Source organism: Gopherus flavomarginatus, unplaced genomic scaffold (genome assembly GCF_025201925.1).
Source record: "Gopherus flavomarginatus isolate rGopFla2 unplaced genomic scaffold, rGopFla2.mat.asm U_1b, whole genome shotgun sequence".
Taxonomy (NCBI): Eukaryota; Metazoa; Chordata; order Testudines; family Testudinidae; genus Gopherus; species Gopherus flavomarginatus.
In genome coordinates, this window is record NW_026114618.1 from 24,775 (window position 1) to 46,017 (window position 21,243).

At 60.3% G+C, this 21,243-nt stretch overlaps 1 protein-coding gene across 1 annotated transcript; it reads left to right on the top strand.

The window, feature by feature from the left end:
* Window positions 1-1,701: 1,701 nt before the first annotated feature.
* Window positions 1,702-19,390, top strand: LOC127041918 (syntaxin-binding protein 2-like). The gene is made up of 17 exons (XM_050935674.1): window positions 1,702-1,783; window positions 2,375-2,451; window positions 4,636-4,711; window positions 5,386-5,489; window positions 6,648-6,796; window positions 7,624-7,633; window positions 7,826-7,956; window positions 8,103-8,210; window positions 8,919-8,976; window positions 9,476-9,562; window positions 10,238-10,318; window positions 10,652-10,787; window positions 13,370-13,476; window positions 17,640-17,681; window positions 17,969-18,111; window positions 18,523-18,680; window positions 19,236-19,390. Exons 1-17 carry the CDS (start codon window positions 1,711-1,713, stop codon window positions 19,313-19,315), a joined length of 1,620 nt encoding a protein of 539 aa, XP_050791631.1. The 5' UTR covers window positions 1,702-1,710; the 3' UTR covers window positions 19,316-19,390.
* The last annotated feature ends 1,853 nt before the right edge of the window (window positions 19,391-21,243 follow it).

Below are 21,243 nucleotides of genomic sequence, written 5' to 3' on the forward strand. Positions count from 1 at the left end.
ACTGATCCACCTCAGCCACCAGCAGCGCCGCGAAGCCCAGGGAGGGGGCCGTGTTCCCTGCGCCACCTCGCAGCCGCACCGCCACCTGGAAGTACTCCCGCTCCACGCCGCCCAGAAGCTCCACCCTCCAGAGTCACAGCTGGGCCAGGGCTCTGCTGCCGTGTGCTGGTAGTGGATCCCACATTTGTGGGGGAGCCCAGTGCTGGGGCAGCAGGGGGTGTGAGTGGAAGAGAGAGCCCAGTGCTGGGGCAACAGAAAGTGTGGGTGGGGGGGCACTGGTGGGTGGGGGGGAGCTCAGGGCTCTGGGGGGGGCAGCCAAATTTTTTTTTGCTTGTGGCAGCAAAAAACCTAGAGCCAGCCCTTTTTTTTGCTGCACGGGGACAGAACCTTAGTTCAGCTGCGCTCGTATCTCGCCTGGCAGAAAGGAAAGGTGATCAGAGCCATGGCCCATCTAGCCTGCCACTCCACCACGGTCGCTGACTGGGGGCTCTGCTAGGAGCACATCGCTAGCTGGCCTGAAAGGAGCCTCTGAGCCACTTCCCTGAGGGGTCTTTCCACCAGCCAGTGGGTCCTGGCTCAGGGCACAGCCATCCTGTCCGAACCCCACCACTAATCCCCGTCTCTTTCCCTCACAGAGATCCTCAGCGTTGTCTTTCGCAGCGTGAAGAAGGAAGGAGAATGGAAGGTAAGCCGGCCGGGCCTGCTGCCCTGGTGTCCCCCTGGGGATATGCTGTATCCATATATTGTGCTCCTCCCCCTCCAGCCTCTTGGGATTCATTAGGAACCTGAGGTTTTCCAGGCTGGATCAGATCCATGCTCTGTCTAGCCCATCATCCATCCCCAGCTAGGCTTGGGTATGTCTGCCTTCCCGCTGTGCTGGATCAGACCCAGCTTGTCCAGCTAGCCCTATATCTCCCCCCACATACACCGGATCAGACCACTAGGCCCAGTGGGCCAGCCTGGATGGGAGAAGGAACAGGAGAGCGCCAAGCATGGGGGCAGTATGCACCATTGGGCAGGCAGGTTATTGAGCCGCCGGCATGGACTGGGCTGGGGTGTGTGGAGCAGTGGGCTAGGCCGGTGCGGCAGAGGGAGCACAGGGGACTAGCTTTCCCAGTGGCTGGATCTGGTGCAGCGGGATGCTGGGCTGCACAGAGCAATGGGCTCATTTGGCACGGCAGAAAGGCGGTGGAGATGTTGGGCCAATGGCCTACAGAGCTTTCCTGGGGGAACACGGAGACTCCCCTTGTTCCATTTCTCCGTGCCCTGCTCCTGGTTCTGTCCAAGGGCTGGGGAGCGGGTATGTGGTGGATCAGAGCAGGGCACTGGGAGCTAGGACTCCTGGGTTCTGTCCCTGCATCTTGCACTCACCCTGTCACCTGGGTGAAGAGGCTGATCTCCTCCAGTCTAGGAGGATGGAACCATTCTGAATGGCCGGGTGTCCCAGATTTGTCTCCGTCTCCTACATCTCGTACCAGCCACTCTGCTCAGAGCCGCTCTCGTTGCCGTTCCTCACGCAGTCCTTAGCACGGTCAGCTCAGCCAAGTGCAGGCTTGGTAACTGCCCTGCCGCTCTGCTGTGGAAGGGCTGGGCCGGGAGCCGTCAGCTCTGCTGTTAGCAGTCGCTCTGCTCCCTTGGCTTGATGATGATGGTGGGCGGCTGGGCTCAGGGCAGTGACTAGCTCCCCTCTCGCTACCCCAGGTGCTGACCATGGACCACCCCAGCACGCACATCCTCTCGTCGTGCTGCAAGATGTCTGACATCGTGGACGAAGGCATCACGCGTGAGTGGCCCCTCCCTCTCATCTGCTCCACCCACCAGGGCTCCCTTCTCCCTTGGACACACCTCACAGTCAGGGAATTGACTTGTCTACATTCACATTTGCATCTAGTTTCCCCCCTTTGCAGCTCCGTAGATGCCCTCCTTGCTATTGGTACCTTCCCAGCCAGGTCCAGTTCCCTTAGCCCGGCGCTTTCAGCCCCTGGAACCTCTTCAGCACTTTGCTCAGACTCCCTTTAACTCCTCGTTGCTCCTCCCCCACGCTGCAGGCAGGGTCCTGGCTGGGGAGGGGGAATGCTGGCTCCCTGCTCCACGGTGGAGGAGCTCTGGCGTTGAGGGGCACAGAGCTGAGCCAGGACTCTAGCGGGGAGCCCCCAGCACAGTACAGAGGGACGTTCCCTTCCTGCTCCGTACTGTCGCAGCCCACGGCCCCACATGAAACCGACTGCTGCATTGTAGCCTGTGGAATCCCCCAGCCTGCTGCCAGCGAACATCCCTGTTCCCCTTGGCTTTCCCTCCCCCCATCACCGTGGAGAGCGGCTGAGGCGGGTGGCTAGGACACACTGACCCACACCCAGTGTCTGCTCTCTCCTAGTTGTGAAAGATATTGATAAGTGCTGGGAGCCAAACCCCAGCCTGGAGGCCATCTACCTGCTCAGCCCTGTGGAGAAGGTAGGAGCTCGGGCCTGGGGTAGGTGGATGGGGAGCAGGGGAGACCCCGGGGCAACTCCTCGTGCTGTCTGGAGATGGCGCTATGTGGGGGATGCGCAGCATGACGTCAGGATGGGAATGGGGCTAGTAGGGGCTCCCTAAAAGGCTGCTCCCCTGGAGCTGGGCTTCGTGTTCTTTGCCATGTGAAGCACAGATTGTCCCACAGACCTCTCCGCAGTGCAGTCCCATGGAGGTTGGATGGGATGATGCAGCAGGCGGAGAGAGGCAACCTCAGCTAAGCTGACTAGCTAGCGAGTGTGAAAAATCGGGACAGGTGTTGGAGGGGTAATAGGATCCTATAGAAGAAAAAAACCCAAATATTAGGACTGTTCCTATAAAATCGGGACATCTGGTCACCCTAACCTCAGCTGAGACTCAAAGTGAAGGAGAATCGCTGAAGCAGAGGCTCACATAGCAGGGGCTATGGGGGAGGAGGCTCCTGCATCTGCTGCAAGGAGGCGAGTGGAGGGGGACCAGGGGCAGGGGGCACTGGTGGAGCATGGTGAAGCCCAGAACCCACAGGTGCTGCCCGCGGATGGAGCGCTGTAGTAGAGGACTGCAAGCTGGGGCCTGGGGCTTGGGACCGGTGTAACGATGCTGGTTCTGGTGGGACCCAACTGAGAGTGCCAATTCAGGACAAATTGCTTAAAACAGGGCAGTTACAGCCCAAGGCTGGGGGTTTTCCACCTCTAAGGCAAATCAAACCAGACAGACAGAGGACTTTGGTCTTACCCCACTGGCTAACCACAAGTTACACAAGGAATTCCCTTAGACACTCCAGTCTCCCAGTATCACCACAAGTGCCTCTCGTTATGGGGACAAACGGTTATGAAAACCAATGCCCTAATAAAAGAAAAAGGGTTCTCCTGATCCCTAAGGACAAAGCCCCAGACCCAGGTCAATATATAAATCAGATCTTACCCACAAATCATGCTGTTGCCAGTCCTCTAAAATCTAAAGGTTTTTTCATAAAAGGAAAAAGATAGAGATGAGAGCTAGAACTGGTTAAATGGAATCAATTACATACAGTAATGGCAAAGGTCTTAGTTCAGGCTTGTAGCAGTGATAGAATAAACTGCAGGTTCAAATCAAGTCTCTGGAGTACAGTACATCCACAGTTGGGATTGGTCATTCGGTCCTTTGTGTAGAGCTTCCTTGTAACAAAGTCCCTCCAGAGGTAGGAAGCAGGACTGAAGACAAGATGGAGATGAGGCATCAGCCTTTTACAGTCTTTTCCAGGTGTAAGAACACCTCTTTGTTCTTACTGTGGAAAATTACAGCAAAATGGAGTCTGGAGTCACATGAGAAAGTCCCTGCATACTTTGCTGAATCTCAGAGCATATCTGCCTTGTCTCGATAAGTCAGTTGTATAGCTGATGATCCTTAGTGAGCCATCAAGCAGGCTAGGCAGAGCTAACACCAGCTTGTCTGAGGTGGCACCCAGAAGCATAGCAGAAGTTTGAAATACACACTGTCTAGAGCCAATATTCATAACTTCAACTACAAAAATGATACACATACACATCCAGCATAACCGTAACCAGCAAACCACAACCTTGTCTTAGACACCCTATTTGACCCCATTTATACAAGATTTGGTGCCACTACAGGACCTTGGTTGCAACCATGTTCTGTATGATCCCTGTTCAAGTCAATAATGTGACAACCAGGCAGCCAAGTTCTCACCTGTCACAATGGCCGGTCACGGAGTCCGAAGAGCTTCTGAACACCTTGCCTGGCTAGCTGGTGTGGCAAAGCTGCAGGTGCCCAGTGTGGTGCCCGGGGAGAGAGCGGGCCCTGATGGCAGCTGCCTGGGATTGCTGCTCAGCCAGCTGTTCCCTGGGCACTGCTCAGAGCCCACTTAGTTCAGCAGCAAAGCTAATGCCAGGTCCCGTCTGTGGCCGAGCACGGACACTTGTGTGCCAGCGAGAGATGTGGCTGGGCTCTGAGACTGTCCCGGGTACATGGGCACATGCCCTGCTCCAGCTGGGGAGGGAGCCCAGAGACAGGGGGGTGAAAACCTGCTCATCTCCCGATGGCATCATGCTGGGCCCTGAGTCCCCAGGGGCTGGGCATGGGCTGGGCCCTTCGGGCAGCAGGGAGGGGCCTTGACTGGTGCAGACAACTCCCCTCCCCCCTTTGCAGTCAGTGCAGACTCTGATCAGTGACTTCCAGGGCACCCCCACCAACTACAAGGCGGCTCACGTCTTCTTCATCAGCCGTGAGTATCAGGGGGCAGTGGATCCCCCAGCTGGGAGCCAGGCCAGCGACACACTGGGAGCGGGGGGGGTCTCTCTCTGCCAGCAGGCCAGTGCCCCAGCAGACCAGACCGAATGACCCCACCTATCCCTTCCCCCCCTTCTTCCCTACGGGCCTGCCTCCAGCCAACACGGCTCACAGCGTGCGCCCAGAAAGGCAGCCCCTGGCTACCATTCTCAGCATGCATTGCTCCATCAGTCCCAACTGGGGTGGGGAGATGGGACACCACCAGAATACCCAGTGTGTCAGGATCACATCTGCTTCTCCCCATTACAGCGGCAGGGGGAGCCCAAGTCCCTGTTGCTTCTTGTGCATCATCTTGAGTTGTACACTCCGGTCACTTCCCCCTGCGGAGGGGCTGAGGGCAGGGTGTGAGATGGGGCTGCATAGGAGAGATTGTGGCCCCCCCTCGCTGCTGATGCTGCAGAAGGCGAGAACCCGGCGTGACTCTGGTTTGGTGGGGCTGGATTCATCGTTGACTCCTGTGTGGCCCTGCTGGCTTGCCCAGGTTCTCCACAGGTGTGCTGCACGACGCCCCTGCTGTGCCCGTCCTGGCCCTGTCTGTGGGGGCTGGCGCTGCGCTGGGGGTCCTGAACCCTGTGCATGTCACCCCCACCCACTGCCTTTGCCTTGCAGCCTGTCCTGAGCCTCTGTTCAAGGAGCTGAGGAAGTCACGGATCACCAAGGCCATCAAAACCCTCAAGGGGATCAACATGGCCTTCCTGCCCTACGAGAGCCAGGTGAGGGGTGGCTGGGATTTGGAGGAGCAGGGCCGTCGGGTGAATGGTGACGTACGACACCCTACCCTTCGTGTTCAACGTGGCTGGGGGTTGGGGGAGAACCTTTCCCTTCTAGGGCCCTAGATTTGATGCCAGCACAGGGCAGCAGGGACTAGCCTGCTGCTCACACCTTGTGAGACGTGGAATCACTGGCTTAGATGTATGGGTGAGGAGAGCCCTGCCTCCCTGGCTTTAGCAGCTCTTACTGATGGTTTATACCAGGTCTGCATACTCCACGGCCCAATACTCCACATGCCTGCCCTTTGCCCAACTGCCCCATCCCCTCCTTGTGTCATGAGTGGATTTCCCCCCTCACGCCCCGAGGGGAGGGCTGTGTTGTCAGTCTAAGATGCATTGATGGGGAAACTGAGGCACAGAGCAACATGAGCCTGGTCTACACACAAAAACTTTGTTGGTATGGGTTTGTTATGGGGACATAAGAGAAAAAATCCCCCCTGTAACTGATGCAGCTATTGTGGCAGAGCCCCTGAGTAGATGCTGATATGCTGGCAAAGCAGTCCTTTCGCCACTGTAGCTTATTTCATCTTGGGTACCGGTGCCAGCTGTGCCAAGAGAAGCTTTGGCTGGTATAAGCTGAGTGTCCGTCAGGAGGCTTTCCTGGTTCACCCGTGCAGTTGCTCCAGCAAACCTTTCATGGCCGATACTGTTTTATTGGTGTCCAAGCATGTTTGCCCCAATGGTTCGTTCTGTTTGGCCAGTGAAATAAGCGACAGCAACAGGCACGCATTGATGCCTGGTTTGCCCGTGGCTACACTGGGGCTTTCACCAGACTAGAAGCGTGGCCAAGCCCCCTCCCCCAACATTGACTTCTCCAGGGCAGAGACACACCCCTGAGGGCACCTGGGAGTCTGCAGCTCAGTAAGAACCTGAAGCCGGGGAGTCTTCATCCCAGGCTGGTGCATGAATCTCTAGGCCACTGTCCCTCTACCACAACAGGAGTGGCTCTGGCAAAGGGATCTCCCTCACTAGGGGCTTGCTATGGCTCTGCCAGGCTGGTCTGGTCCAACAGCACATCTTAGGGGCACGGTATGGAGCACAGCTGGCCTGGCTGCCAGCAGTTGGCTCCAGGGTCTGATCTCTGCTCCCCTCGCCCCCCAGGTATACTCCCTGGACGGGCCACAGACCTTCCACATCTGGTTCAGCCCCTACTGCTTCTGGGAAAAGGACAAGCAGCTGGAGATGCTGGCAGAGCAGATTGCCACGTTGTGTGAAACCCTGGAGGAGTATCCAGCGATCCGCTACTGGAAGTGAGTGTGCCAGGGGAAGGGGTGTGACGAAGTGGGAATGTTCTTAATGTTTTCTTTGAATACTGCGTGGGTGCCTGTGACGCAGCAGGGAGAGGGGAGTATTGACCTGGGAAGGTTGCAGGGGAGTTTTCTAGGACTGTATGCATTGGGGATGGGAGACTTTCCTTGAGGCCAGATACCTGAGCATGTAACATGAGAAGCAGGAGGGGGGTTGGAGCCAGGTGACACCTTTACCCAGGAAATGGACAAAGGCTGGAGTAGGAGCCAGGGGAGGCTGGGTGAGACGCCTGGAGGGAGTTTCAGTTTGGAGCTGGCTGGGAAAATGGAGGGGAGCCTAGCTGGGGCTCTGGCCTCCCTGGCACCCCCAAGATGGACCTGACTGAGGGGGTCCTGTTGTCTGTACCTGAAAGACCTGTCTTGAACTGTGTTCCTGTCATCTAAACAACCCTTCTGTTTTATTGGCTGGCTGGGAGTCATGGTGAGTCGCAGGGAGCTGGGGGTGCAGGGCCTTGTCTCCCCCACACTGTGACAAGGGGTACCCAGCCATCTGCTTCAGGAAGTGAGTGTGCCCGGGGAAGGGGTACCCAGCTATCCTCTATAGGAAGCGAGTGTGCCAGGGGAGATACCCGGCCATCCGCTACAGGAAGTGAGTGTGCCCAGAGGGAGAAGGGTACCTGGTCATCTCCTACAGGACGTGTGTGTGCCCCTGCAGAAGGAGAGGTTTCTGACCCACAGGGTTTGTCTTTGCTGCAGGGACAGTGAAGATAATTCTGCCTGGTGCACGCTGTGCTGGCCAAACTCAATGCGTTCAAGGTATACGAGCCCAGCATGGGAGAGGTAAGCGAGCTGTGCCGGCCACGCCCTCGCCCTGGGACAGTGCCGCGGGGGGAGCACATGAGAAATAGAAGGAAGGAGTAGTGATTTTGAACCTGCTTGGAGATCCTGGTGGGGGGAGGGGTGGGGTATAGACCAGGCCAGGACCCCTCTGCTGGAGCAGTGGGTGATGGGTCTCTCTCTCCTGTGCTCCAGGGCCCTGACAAAGCCCACTCTCAGCTGCTGATTGTGGACCGAAGCTTCGACCTGGTGTCCCCACTGCTGCACAAGCTCACCTACCAGGCCATGGCCTACGACCTGCTCAGCATTGAGATCAACACGTACAAGTAGGGCCTGGCTGCCAGCAGGGGGCACCCCGCACTCCTCCTCAGGTGGGCAGGGGGGGATGTGACCCAGGCACCTGCACTGCTCTGCAGCCCCCATGCTTGGGGGAGGGGTGCCGCAGCCTGACCCCGTCTCCCCTCCCCAGCAGGTATGAGACAACGGGGACCAGCGACTCGCAGGAGAAGGAGGCGCTGCTGGATGAAGATGACAAACTCTGGGTGCAGCTACGCCACATGCACATCGCTGACTTCTCCATGTGAGCGCGCTCAGCCTCGCCCCTGACACGCCCCTCCATGCCCCACCCATCCCTCGGACATGCCCCTCTGTGCCTCACCCAGGGCAAGAACCCATCCCCTTCAGACACACCCCTCCCCTTCCCTTCCCACCCAGTGTGGAACCCCACTCCCCCTTGGATACACTCCTCTCCCACCCAGTGCAGGGACACCCCCCGCAACACACCCCTCTCCTGCTCACTACCAGGACTCCCCCTCCCCCTCCCACCCAGTGCTGAGGCCTGTCCCTCAGACATGCTCCTTTTTGAGTGCTGAGACCCCTGGACCCAGCCTCTCTCCCCAAAGGACCTCTGAGCGCTCCCTTCCGGAGCCACTGTCTGCATCTCCTCTCGGGGATCCCGCTGGACACTGTCTTCCCCCCGATCCCAGGATCTCCCCATGCACCTCACAGCCCCCTTGAGGGAGTCCCTCACCGACCTCCTGCTGGGCCTGCCGCTGCCCCCAGACCCACCCAGCAAGGCGCCAGGAGCTCCCATAGGTGCACTGAACTCTCTGCCTTGGAGTAACTTGGGAAGAGCCCCCCCCTACTCCCCCGGCCCCATCTGAAGCTCTCGAGGCAAAAACCCTGGTGCCTGTGGGGCGGGGGGCTCTATCACCTGTAGTATAGGACAGGACTCCCCCTACCTTCAAGGCAGTGCCTGGCTCCAGTCCGACCCCTCTCCCTGCTGCAGGAAGGTGACGGAGCTGCTGCGCACATTCTCTGAGAGCAAGAGGCTGACCACGGACAAGGTGCGGCGGGGGCTGCAGGGGGAGTGAGTGGTAAGTCTGGGACGGGGGGACCCATTCCACTGCCACTGATGGGGAGGGGAGGCTGCTCTGCTGCCCCAGGAGGCCTTGGCAGATGGGGGGGTGTCCCATTGCTCCCAGGGTTTGCCTGTAAAGGGCTAAGAAGTGTACGTGGAGCCCCCTGCCCCCCAGCCAGAGCTCTGGAACTCCCCACGGTGTGGGAGGGCAGAGGCCCATGGGGCGGGGTCAGACAGCAGGATCGGGGCCGTGCAGGAAGAGCTGCAGAGAGCCAATGCTGGCATCTCCTCAGCCTGCTTCCGCTTTACACCTCGGGGTGCTCGGGTTGTGGGGCTCCTGTCTCATTCCAGCTGGCCTGGGAAAAGCAGGTCTAACCCAAGCCGCAGCTACGTGTGGCCTGAGTGACTCGCCCTGGCCCTGGCACGCCCTGCAGTGGGCTCCATGCGCTGGGAGGGGCCGGGATCTCACCACTGCCTCCCTCCAGGCCACCATCGAGGACCTGTCCCAGATGGTGAAGAACTTGCCCCAGTACCAGAAAGAGCTGAACAAGATAAAGGGGCTGGAGCTGTTAGTGGGTGGGGAGCAGGGCATTCAGTGGAGTGATGGGGGGCAGGGTGTCTGTGGGGCTGGTGAGGCACAGTAGGGACTCTCTGGGGGGCAGGGCACTCTGGAGCACTCTGCTTTACTGCCTGATGAGAGCTGCTGACCTGTCCCGTCGGGCACAGCCATTTTCCCCCCAGGTGCTGTGTGGCACCATGGGCAGCAGCCTGCCCATCAGTGCCCAGAGCTGTCTCGTTAGCCCCAGCAATGGCAACCCTTGGGTAATGCCTGAGCCTTGCTGCTGCAGCTCTAGGGCGAGGGCCTAGGTGGGCTACCAAACCAGCCCATTGGAGCTACTCCTGGTGCCACTGGGCCATGTGCCAACGGAAAGCTCCTGGCTACTGGCACAGGTACCCCGACACCTGCTGGTCTCCAAGCCCCCAGCCTCATGGTGGCTAACAGAGAAACCGTGGGCTGCTTTCAAAGCTGCTTCCTTCTCCTGATCCTCCCCTCCAGCTGCCCCGCTCCACCCCAGAGGTGGCTGCACATCAGTGCTGGGCAAAACAATCCCTATATACTCGCCTTATACAGTCGGTTGTGGCTGCCCCTCTGGCCAAGGGGCCTTCCTTGGGGGTTGGGGGGTGCAGGTGCTCTGGACCAGCCGGTGATGCGGTAAACTCCCCCATGCCCTGGTCTCTCCCCGCAGTACTCCACACACCTGAACCTGGCTGAGCACTGCATGTGGGACTTCAAAGGATCGGTGGAGAAGCTGTGCAGAGTGAAGCAGGTGGGTCTGTGGGCAGAGCCTGGCTGGGGGGCAGAGTCTGGCTCATGACTCAGCCCAGAGAGAGGGGTGTCAGACCCACAGGCTTGCTGGAGCCAGGGCCAGCCCCCACATGCAGCACCGGGGTGCAGAAGGGGGACATGGTGCTCGGGTTACTCCCTGGGGGTCCGTTGCTCACCCCAGGGGGAGCTGACCCCAGCGAGGAGGGGGCCCTGGCACAGGGGGTAGGCGAGCTGTGGGTCGTGGGGCTGTCACATCTCCCATCCTGCTGCGGGGGCGGGAGGACACAGAGCGGCCTGACCTGGGCCTTGTGTGTGCACACCCATCACCCCCCAGGACCTGGCCATGGGGACTGACATGGATGGGAAGAAGATCAAGGACCCCATGAAGATCATCATACCCATCCTGCTGGACCCCAGCGTGCAGGCGTATGACAAGCTCCGCATCATCCTGCTCTACATCTTGAAGAACGGTAACGCCACAGGCCTGCAGGGGGCAGCACTGGGGGGCCTGCTGCTGCAGGGGGCGCCCCTGGAGGCGGTGCCCAGGTCTGTGGGGCTGGGGGGAGAATAACACTGCTTAGACTGGCACGCCCCTCAGTCATGCAGGGTGCCTCCTGGCCAGCTGCTTCCCGGGGCTTGTGTCCAGCCTGGCTCTTCGGCCCTGTTTCCTCTCTGCCCACCTCTCGGTGCCTGCGAGCCAGCCAGTGCGGCCTTTGCTGCCTGCTGCTGCCTTCCCAGCAGCGTCTGCCCTCCACACCCCCCCCAGCCCGTTCTCTGCAGGGAGAGGAAATGGAGACACACACCCGGAGCGGCCCCCCAGCCCGTTCTCTGCAGGGAGGGGAAATGGAGACACACACCCGGAGCGGCCCCCCAGCCCGTTCTCTGCAGGGAGGGGAAATGGAGACACACACACGGAGCGGCCCCCCGGCCCGTTCTCTGCAGGGAGGGGAAATGGAGACACACACCCAGAGCAGCCCCCCAGCCCGTTCTCTGCAGGGAGGGGAAATGGAGACACACACCCGGAGCAGCCCCCCTGGCCCATTCTCTGCAGGGAGGGGAAATGGAGACACACACCCGGAGCGCCCCCCCGGCCCATTCTCTGCAGGGAGGGGAGATGGAGACACACACCCAGAGCAGCCCCCCCGGCCCGTTCTCTGCAGGGAGGGGAAATGGAGACACACACCCGGAGCAGCCCTCCGGCCCGTTCTCTGCAGGGAGGAGTAATGGAGACACACACCAGGAGCAGCCCCCCCGGCCCGTTCTCTGCAGGGAGGGGAAATGGAGACACACACCCGGAGCAGCCCTCCGGCCCGTTCTCTGCAGGGAGGAGTAATGGAGACACACACCAGGAGCAGCGCCCCGGCCCGTTCTCTGCAGGGAGGGGAAATGGAGACACACACTCGGAGCGGCCCCTCAGCCCGTTCTCTGCGGGGAGGGGAGATGGAGACACACACCCGGAGCAGCCCCCTGGCCCGTTCTCTGCAGGGAGGGGAGATGGAGACACACACCCAGAGCGGCCCCCCGGCCCATTCTCTGCAGGGAGGGGAGATGGAGACACACACCTGGAGCAGCTCCCCACCCATTCTCTGCAGGGAGAGGGAACATCCCTCCCTTTCTGCAGGATGTTCAGACGCCATGTTCTGTCTCTGAGCCCCCTGTGACCAGTTCCCTGCCCACTCCTTGTGTCCTCCCTGGACCAGCTCCCTGCTTCTTGGTGCATCCAACCCCTTCCCCCAGCTCACCAGAGCCTGGGGAACCTCCCTGACCCTGACACTTGGCACAGTCCCTCTTCCCCCATCGGTTCCTGCCCCACGTTGGCTCGGTGGGGCAGGACCCTGCTCCGGGGCCCTTCCTGTACCCCTTCTCAGGCATTGCCCCCGTGCCCATTGCCCAGGCCAGGTGCCCTCATATGGCTCCTCTGGCTGCCCAGTTTCCTGGCCAGGGGGCGTGTGGAGTTGCCAGGCCTCCCCCTCTGCACTAAGCAGCAGTAAATGGTTTGGGGGGAGTTGCCTTCTCTCCAGCTCAAGGCCTCACAGCCTTAAAGAGCCAGGCCTCAGCTCTGACACTGCACCTGACTGGCCGCAGGAGGGGGGGCCCAGATCGAGGGGGGGCTCCCACTGCACTGCCGGGGGGAGCTAAAGAGACCCCTGCCCCCAGCACCCGAGAGACCCTGTGCAGGCAGGAGCAGCAAGAACCTGACTTCAGTCATTAACTGTGTGGGGTCCAGTGGGTTAGAGTGGATGGTGCTGGGAGCTAGGACTCCTGGGTTCTACTCCCAGCTCTGGGAGGGCAGTGGGGTCCAGTGGTTAGAGGGGGGCTGGGAGCCAGGACTCCTGGGTTCTACCTCCAGCTCTGGGAGGACAGTGGGGTCCAGTGGGCTAGAGCGGGTGGTGGGACCAAGGACTCCTGGGTTTACCCCCAGCTCTGGGAGGGCAGTGAGGTCCAGTGGTTAGAGGGGGGCTGGGAGCCAGGACTCCTGGGTTCTACCTCCAGCTCTGGGAGGATAGTGGGGTCTAGTGGGCTAGAGCGGGTTGTGGGAGCCAGGACTCCTGGGTTTACCCCCAGCTCTGAGAGGGGAGTGCTGTCTAGTGGTTAGAGGGGAGCTGGGAGCCAGGACTCCTGGGTTCTACCTCCAGCTCTGGGAGGGCAGTGGGGTCCAGTGGTTAGAGGGGGGCTGGGAGCCAGGACTCCTGGGTTTACCCCCAGGTCTGAGAGGGGAGTGCGGTCTAGTGGTTAGAGGGGGGCTGGGAGCCAGGACTCCTGGGTCTACCCCCAGCTCTGAGAGAGGAATGGGGTCCAGTGATTAGAGGGGGGCTGGAAGCCAAGACTCCTGGGTTTATTCCCAGCTCTGAGAGGGGAGTGGGGTCTAGTGGTTAGAGGGAGGCTGGGAGCCAGGACTCCTGGGTTCTGCCCCCAGCTCTGAGAGGGGTGGGAAGAGCAGGATCTCAGGATTTGATCAAGGGACTAGGATTTCTTGGGCCACAGACTGAATGTGCCTGGGCTGTGGGTGCGTCCCAGGGGTACGAGCGCTGACCTGTCTCTCCCCATGCAGGTGTGAGCGAGGAGACCCTCCGCAAGATGATCCAGGATGCCAGCATCCAGCAGCAGGGCAACATCATCCACAATACGCAGCTCCTGAGCACCTCCTTCATGCCTGGGGTAAGGGACTGGGGCCAGAGGCAATAGCTGTACCCATGCCAGGGGGCAGATCTGTGCTGCACAGGGTATCCCAGGCCATCCTTGGGGTGCCCCCCTATAGCAGTGACCTACCCCCAGCACAGAGGTGGCCTCTGTCCCTGTACAGTGGGGTGACGCCCTTCCCATATGAGGGTGACCCCTGAGTTACTCCCCATCTGGGGTGACCTCTTCTGCCCCTGCAGAGGACCTCAGAGCTGCTGTCATGTACCATCGCTCGTGACCTCCCAGGAACATCACTTGATAAGACACCCCTTCCCCCCAGCCCCCACCCCTTCCACACTACTCCCACCCCCTCCACGCTGCCCTTTCTCAAGAGCCCACCCCTGTGCTGCCCCTTCTTGAGACCCCGTCCCCAAACTGCACCTTCTCCTCAAGACCCCGCCCCCACATTGCCCCTTCTTGAGACCCACCCCCACACTACCCCTTCTCCTCAAGACCCTGTCCCCTCCACGCTGCCCCTTAGCCTCAGTCCCCACCCTCGTGCTGCCTCTTCCCTGCAAGACCCCTTCCCCCCTCACCACCCGCTAGCCCTTGTGAGTGCTTCCTGCTGCTGGTGAGGATGTGGATACAGGTAAAAGACGGAAAGTGCAGTGGTGCCCAAAGTGGGGTGCGCAAGAGGATCCTTCGGGGTGCGCGGCAGGAGGAGCGCTTCGGGTGGGAGTCCGCACGGCTTTTTTTTTTTTTTTGCTTTGGCAAAAATCGGTGGAGCTGGTACGGCAGTGGGTGCGTGCTCAAAATTTTTTTACTGATGTAGGGGTGTGCAATCAAAAGAGTTTGGAGACCACTGGGCTAGTGGGTTGTGGGCTGATGCACATCCACATTTTTGTATCTGCGCAAGGCTCTAGCCATGTGAGGGGCTCCTCAGAGAGCCCTCTCCTGCTGCCATCCTTAGAGGTCTTAAATCACAGACACGAGTGCCAGGGAGTTGTCTTACTCGGTGCTGAGATGCTGCCACCTTTGGGGTGGGGCACAGGCGATTTATACAGGGGTCCCTCACTGGGCCTGAATTCTTCCTGAGGAATGGCAGGCAGCTGTTAACAGCCGCACAGCAGCACTGCCTGAGTCTAGGGCAGGAGGTGATCAGTGTGTGGGGCTGGAAGTGCAGGGGTCCAGGCAGCACACTGTCAGGACTGGCACTGGAATCTGAATGGCTGGCAGGGTCCTTGGCCTAACCTCCAGTGAGGAGCAGCTGTTTGTCATTCATCTGAAGGACGAACGCCTGCAGCACAGTACTGGTCACTGACTGACTGGGGAGAGCGCCCCCTGCAGAGCCCCCCCTCACCCTGCAGTACAGCACCCCCTAGCGCTGCACTGGGGCCAACACTGACTGCCAGGGGAGAGCACCCCCTGCTGAGCCCCCCCTCTCCCTGCAGTACAGCACCCACTACTGCCGCACTGGGGCCAACACTGACTGCCAGGGGAGAGCACCCCCTGCTGAGCGCCCTCTCTCCATGCAGTACAGCACCCCCTAGCGCCGCACTGGGGCCAACACTGACTGCCAGGGGAGAGCGCCACCTGCTGAGCGCCCCCTCTCCATGCAGTAGAGCACCCACTAGCGCCGCACTGGGGCCAACACTGACTGCCAGGGGAGAGCGCTCCCTGCTGAGCCCTCCCTGTCCCTGCAGTACAGCACCCCCTAGCGCCGCACTGGGGCCAACACTGACTGCCAGGGGAGAGCACTCCCTGCTGAGCCCTCCCTGTCCCTGCAGTACAGCACCCCCTAGCGCCGCACTGGGAGCCAACACTGACCGCCAGGGGAGAGCGCTCCCTGCTGAGCCCTGCCTGTCCCTGCAGTACAGCACCCCCTAGCGCCGCACTGGGGCCAACACTGACTGCCAGGGGAGAGCGCACCCTGCTGAGTCCCCCCCGTCCCTGCAGTACAGCACCCCCTACCGCCACACTCGGGCCAGCACTGACTGCCAGGGGAGAGCGCCCCCTGCTGAGCCCTCCCTGTCCCTGCAGTACAGCACCCCCTAGCACCACATTGGGGCCAACACTGACTGCCAGGGGAGAGCGCCCCCTGCTGAGCCCTCCCTGTCCCTGCAGTACAGCACCGCCTAGCACCGCACTGGGGCCAACACTGACTGCCAAGGGAGAGCGCCCCCTGCTGAGCCCCCCCCGTCCCTGCAGTACAGCACCCCCTACCGCCACACTCGGGCCAGCACTGACTGCCAGGGGAGAGCGCCCCTGTCATAAACAGATAGCTAAGGGTTAATGTCTCTTACACCTGGACAGAGGTAACCTGAAGCACCTGACCAGAGGACCAATCAGGAAACCAGACTTTTTCAGGTCTGGGTGGAGGGAATTTTGTGTCTGAGTTCTTTGTCTTCTGCCTGTCTCTCTCTTAGCTATGGGAGGATTTCTGTTTCCTGCTTTCTAATCTTCTGTTTCCAAGTTGTGAGTACAGAGATCATAATACAATAGGGGTTATTGTTTTTTTCTTTTGTATTTACATGGTATAGTTGCTGGAATGTTTTGAATTGTATTCTTTTTGAATAAGGCTGTTTATTCATATTTCTTTTAAGCAAATGCCCCTGTATTTGTCACCTTAATACAGAGAGACCATTTTTTATGTATTTTTCTTTCATTTTATATAAAGCTTTCTTTTTAAGACCTGTTGGAGTTTTTCTTTAGTGGGGAACTCCAGGGAATTGAGTCTGTGCTCACCAGGGAATTGGTGGGAGGAAGAAGTCAGGGGGAAATCTGTGTGTGTTAGATTTACTAGCCTGACTTTGCATTCCCTCTGGATGAGGGGGGAAGAGAGATTAGCTCTCGGTATTTCTGTTTTCCAAGGCTGGAAATGGAGAGGGTGGAATCCCTCTGTTTAGATTCACGGAGCTTGTTTCTTTGTATCTCTCCAGGAACACCTGGAGGGGGGAAGGGAAAAGGTTTATTTCCCTTTGTTGTGAGACTCAAGGGATTTGGGTCTTGGGGTCCCCAGGTAAGGTTTGGGGGGACCAGAGTGCCCCAAAACACTCTAATTTTTTGGGTGGTGGCAGCTTTACCAGGTCCAAGCTGGTAACTAAGCTTGGAGGTTTTCATGCTAACCCCCATATTTTGGACGCTAAGGTCCAAATCTGGGACTAGGTTATGATAGTCCCCTGCCGAGCCCCCCCGTCCCTGCAGTACAGCACACCCTAGCGCCACACTGGGGCTAACACTGACTGCCAGGGGAGAGCGTCCCCTGCTGAGCCCTCCCCTGTCCCTGCAGTACAGCACCCCCTAGCACCGCACTGGGGCCAACACTGATTGCCAGGGGAGAGCGCCCCCTGCTGAGCCCACCCTGTCCCTGCAGTACAGCACCCCCTAGCGCCGCACTGGGGCCAACACTGACTGCCAGGGGAGAGCGCCCCCTGCTGAACCCTCCCCTGTCCCTGCAGTACAGCACCCCCTAGCACCGCACTGGGGCCAACACTGACTGCCAGGGGAGAGCATCTCCTGCTGAGTCCTCCCTGTCCCTGCAGTACAGCACCCCCTAGCGCCGCAGTGGGGCCAACACTGACTGCCAGGGTAGAGCGACCCCTGCTGAGCCCTCCCCCTGCTCCCTGCAGAACAGCGCCCCCTAGTGCCACAGTGAGGTCACAGAGCACCCTCTGCTGGCTCACTAGCACCCCCCAGCACCCAGTGGCTTTTCCTTAGAGGTGTCCTATCCAAGCACTGCCTGGGCCCTAACCTGCTTAGCTTGTGAGAGGTGACATGGTTGCTCCTTCCCCCAATGGTTGCTGGGGCCTGAGCCCCTCATCGCCCTGCCCCATGGGGCACTCCTCAAGGGGGTGGGGGGCACACTTAGTTGCCTTCAGCATACTGGCTTGGGGCTCCTCCAGGCCAAGGATTAACCCCCGGCCCAAGCCCCTGTCCCTGGCAGATCACAGATGGGAGGCTCCCTGATGGTTCCTCCTGTGGGATTTTGGGGCAGGCAGGTGTGGTAGCCTCAATCCCGTGCCTAATGCAATCAGGGGCGCTGCCCCCCACCCCACCCCGCGCCAGTCACAGCTCGTCAGGCCGTAAGCTTCCCTGTACAAGTCAAAGCAGCAGATTAATGTAAAAGCCCCTATTATGTGGCAATCGGTTGTATCATAGCCTGGGCCCCCTATGTGGCTGGGATACACCTCATGGGGCAAGAGGCAGGGCCTGGATCTGCCCGCAGCATGGAAAGGGCACTGAGAGCAGCCTCCCCCTAGTGAGGCGCCCTGGATCCAGCTGCAGGAGGTCTCTGCCCTCCCCATAACGGTGGAGAGGTGGGGAGTTCACAGCAGGGCACTGAGCAGCTGAGGGGGATGTGGGGAGATGGGGGGGCATCACTGGAGGAGTCCGTGTACTCTTTGCTGGCTCCCCATGTGCCACCCCAGAAAGGGGGCCTCAGGCTGCTCTCCACAGGGACTGTTAATCATTCAGTCAGGAGCCATCCCAGCCCCTCCTCCCAATGGGGCCTGGCTTGGCCACCAGGTCCAAGGTTCCTGCTGCTTGGCCCCTGCTGAGCTGTCCTCCCCCCCCCCCGCCTTCTCCCCAGGATATCATTGAGGACAGACTGGACAGGGAGTTGTGGCCCTTCGTGTCGGACCCGGTCCCTTCCACCAGCTCCCAGGCTGCTGTCAGGTAAGGCTGAGCCTGGCTGGGTTGTGAGGGGCAGAGCCCTGACATCCTCCCCCCCCCCACAAGGTGTAGGAGCCTCTGTGCCTGGGAGTGTGTGGCCAGGACCCTGCCCTCTACAGGGGAGGGGGTGCCCAAGAGCCTGGAGCCCTGAACCCCTCTCACCATGTCTCCCGCCCCCCAGCAGTCCCTCAACACACCAGGGCCCAGGATGGAGGAAAGGGACTGGCTGAGCTTTAGACAGCACCCCCAGCCCAGGGCAGATGCCACCCTCCCCTACTCCCTCTTGCCTGCTTTGGGACTCCTGTCCCACTGCCTTGGGCAGGGCCTGCCCCCAGCCTCCTCCAGGCCCTGCCCTTCCATCTGGCATTCCCTCAGTGAGCCCCTGGTATCCACACTGCCCCTCTCTCCCCCCAGCGCCCGCTTTGAGCATTGGCACAAGAACAAGCCAGCAGCTGAGTACCCGACGGGCCCATGCCTCATCATCTACATGCTGGGTGGGGTGTCCATGTCTGAGATGCGCTGCGCCTACGAAGTGACCCAGGCCAGCGAGGGCAAGTGGGAGGTGGTGATCGGTGAGTGGGGTGAGTCCTTTGGGGAGGATGGCTGGAATGCCCAGGTCAGGGACAGTCGGAACCCTCTGGGAGGGGGAGACCCAGGAACTGCCTGCCCAGCACCCACAGGGCATCCATGCCACCCTCTGTCCTCCCGCACCTGGGGGGCCTGGGAACAGATGTGCTTACCCCATCTGCCCGCAGCCCCACATGGCCTGTATCTAGCCACCTGATCGCTTGGCCTCTGGCTCCCCAGGGCTCTCCTTGTCCAGGGACCATGTCTGGGGACCCCGTCAGACACCCCCAGTAACACCCATGGGGATATGGCTCACCCCCTGCACACACCGCTCTGAGACCCAAGGGTGAGGGATGCTGTCAGCGCCTGGATTCTTGCCTGGCCATGCAGGGTACAGCGGCACGAGGGGTGTGGTGCCAGGCCGCAGGGGGTAGGAGGGGCTGTCTCCTCCCCCCTGCACTAGAGCAGGGTCCAACTGCAAGAATGGGGGAGATGGAGATGCCAGCCTCATGCCTTCCCCACTGTGCCCACCACTGCCAACCACCTCTCTCCCCCCCCAGGTTCCAGTCACATCCTGACCCCCAAGCGCTTCCTGGATGATGTCCAAACCCTCAACCAGCTGGTCCCCAAGGAGGCCTAGAAGCAGTCCCCTCCCCCCAGAGACTCTGCCCCCCACAGCTCGCTGCCCCCAGCTCCACCTGCTTTTCTCAACAAGGCACCTTCCCCCCCTACTCCTGGCTGCATTATCGGTTCTTGGGGGAGGGACGGGAGAGGGGCTGGGACCCCCAGGCTGCTTGGCTGTTGGGGCAGGGGGCAGGCCAGGCCATTTGGTTAATTGCTGTGCAGCTGCCAGGTGGGTGGGCGGTGGCTTGGGGACACAGAATTAAAACGCTTCAGGAGAAACATCTGCCCAACCGGCTGGTTTATGGGGGTGGGGAATGGTACACGGCCCCAGTCTGACCCAGGGCAGGGCAGGGCCACCAGTCTAGATGGAAGTGGGGTGGGAGGTGGGCAGAGCCTGCCCACAGGATGAGGAGGGGAAGGGGGACACCAACATGTAGAAGTCCGACTTGGAGATCTCGAGGAAGGTGCAGTCACGGCTGGCCTTGATGGTGAAGATGAGGGGCTCCCCGGTCAGCACAGCCAGCTGGCCCACTATCTCGCCGGGCTGCGTCAGGAAGAGACACACATCCTCCGCCTTGTTGGTCATGCGCTGGTAGACGTGTAGGCAGCCCCACAGCATGAAGTAAAGGCAGACGTCCTGTTGGGGGGTGGGGTGGAGGATAGAGAGGTACGTCAGCCCCAGCACCAGGGTGAGGGGCAGGCCTGCCCCCAAGGTGCACACCCACAGATAGGCTACCAGGAGACCTGGGGGACAGCCTACAGCTCCAGCTGAGCCTGAACTCTCTGGAGCACCCCACTAACCTCAGCAGAGCCACAGCCCAGCATAAATACCCCCAGCTCCATGGCAACCAACCCCTTCCCCATTCCAGCTGTGCAGGGGTTTAATGTTTCCTAGGCCTGAGTCCCAGCACTGGTGGGGGAAGGGAAGGGGGGGCTGCCATCTCACCTGCCCAATAGGCCTGAAGACCTGGGGGGGAGGGTGGGCATGCACAGGGAACCCCTGGCGAGGGCACTGTAATGGGCTAACAAGGCACAGAGGGAAGGGATGGGGTGCTCGGGGCAGAGCACTTGGGGGCAGCAGCCTCTGGATCCATTTGGTAGGAGCCGCAGGGAAGGCTCTCACGCTGCATGGGGAGAGGACAAAGGGGGACTGGAGGAATGGGACTCCAGTCCACCACAGTCATAGACGCTGACTCTGTGGGTGCTCCGGGGCTGGAGCACCCACGGGGAAAAATTAGTGGGTGCTCTGCACCCACCAGCAGCCAAGCTTCCCCCCCCCCGACCTACCTGACCTCCACCTCTGCCTCTTTCCCGAGAGTGCCGCATCCCCGCTCCTCTGCCAACCTCCCAGTGCTTGCCAGCGTAACAAGCTCCAGGAGGAGGGGAGGAGCGGGAACACAGTGCACTCAAGAGAGGAGGTGGAGGTTGGCAGGGGATTTGGGGAAGAGTTTGGAATAGGGGCAGACTTAAGGTGGGGACTTTGGGGAAGCGGTTTGAATGGGGGCACGGCATGGGTGGGAGGGGGTAGGGCAGGGGTGGAGTCAGGGCAGGGCCGGGCGCAGAGGGGGGCAGCACCCACTGGCGCCAGCAGAAGTCAGCACCTGTGGCCACAGTTCCATTGACCTCCGCAAGGAGGGACTCGACGTGAGAGGCTGAGGAAGCAGCAAGGCCCTGTGATGCTGGCAGACCAGGAGCCAGGCCAAGCCCCCAGGCCTCACTGAACACTGACAAATGCAGAGCCGGGAACCAGGCTGGCTCACCACTGTGTTCCCACTGTTAGAACAGATGTGAAGGTGATGTGAATGTGTTTGGTGTTTAGAAATGCTGAAATGCTTGTCAGATTCTGATCTCACTTATCACATCACCAGAGCCCCGTGGTGTAGTTACATCAGGCATTTGCATTGTAAATCGCTATGGAGTCCCCGGGCGATGCTCCAGAACTGC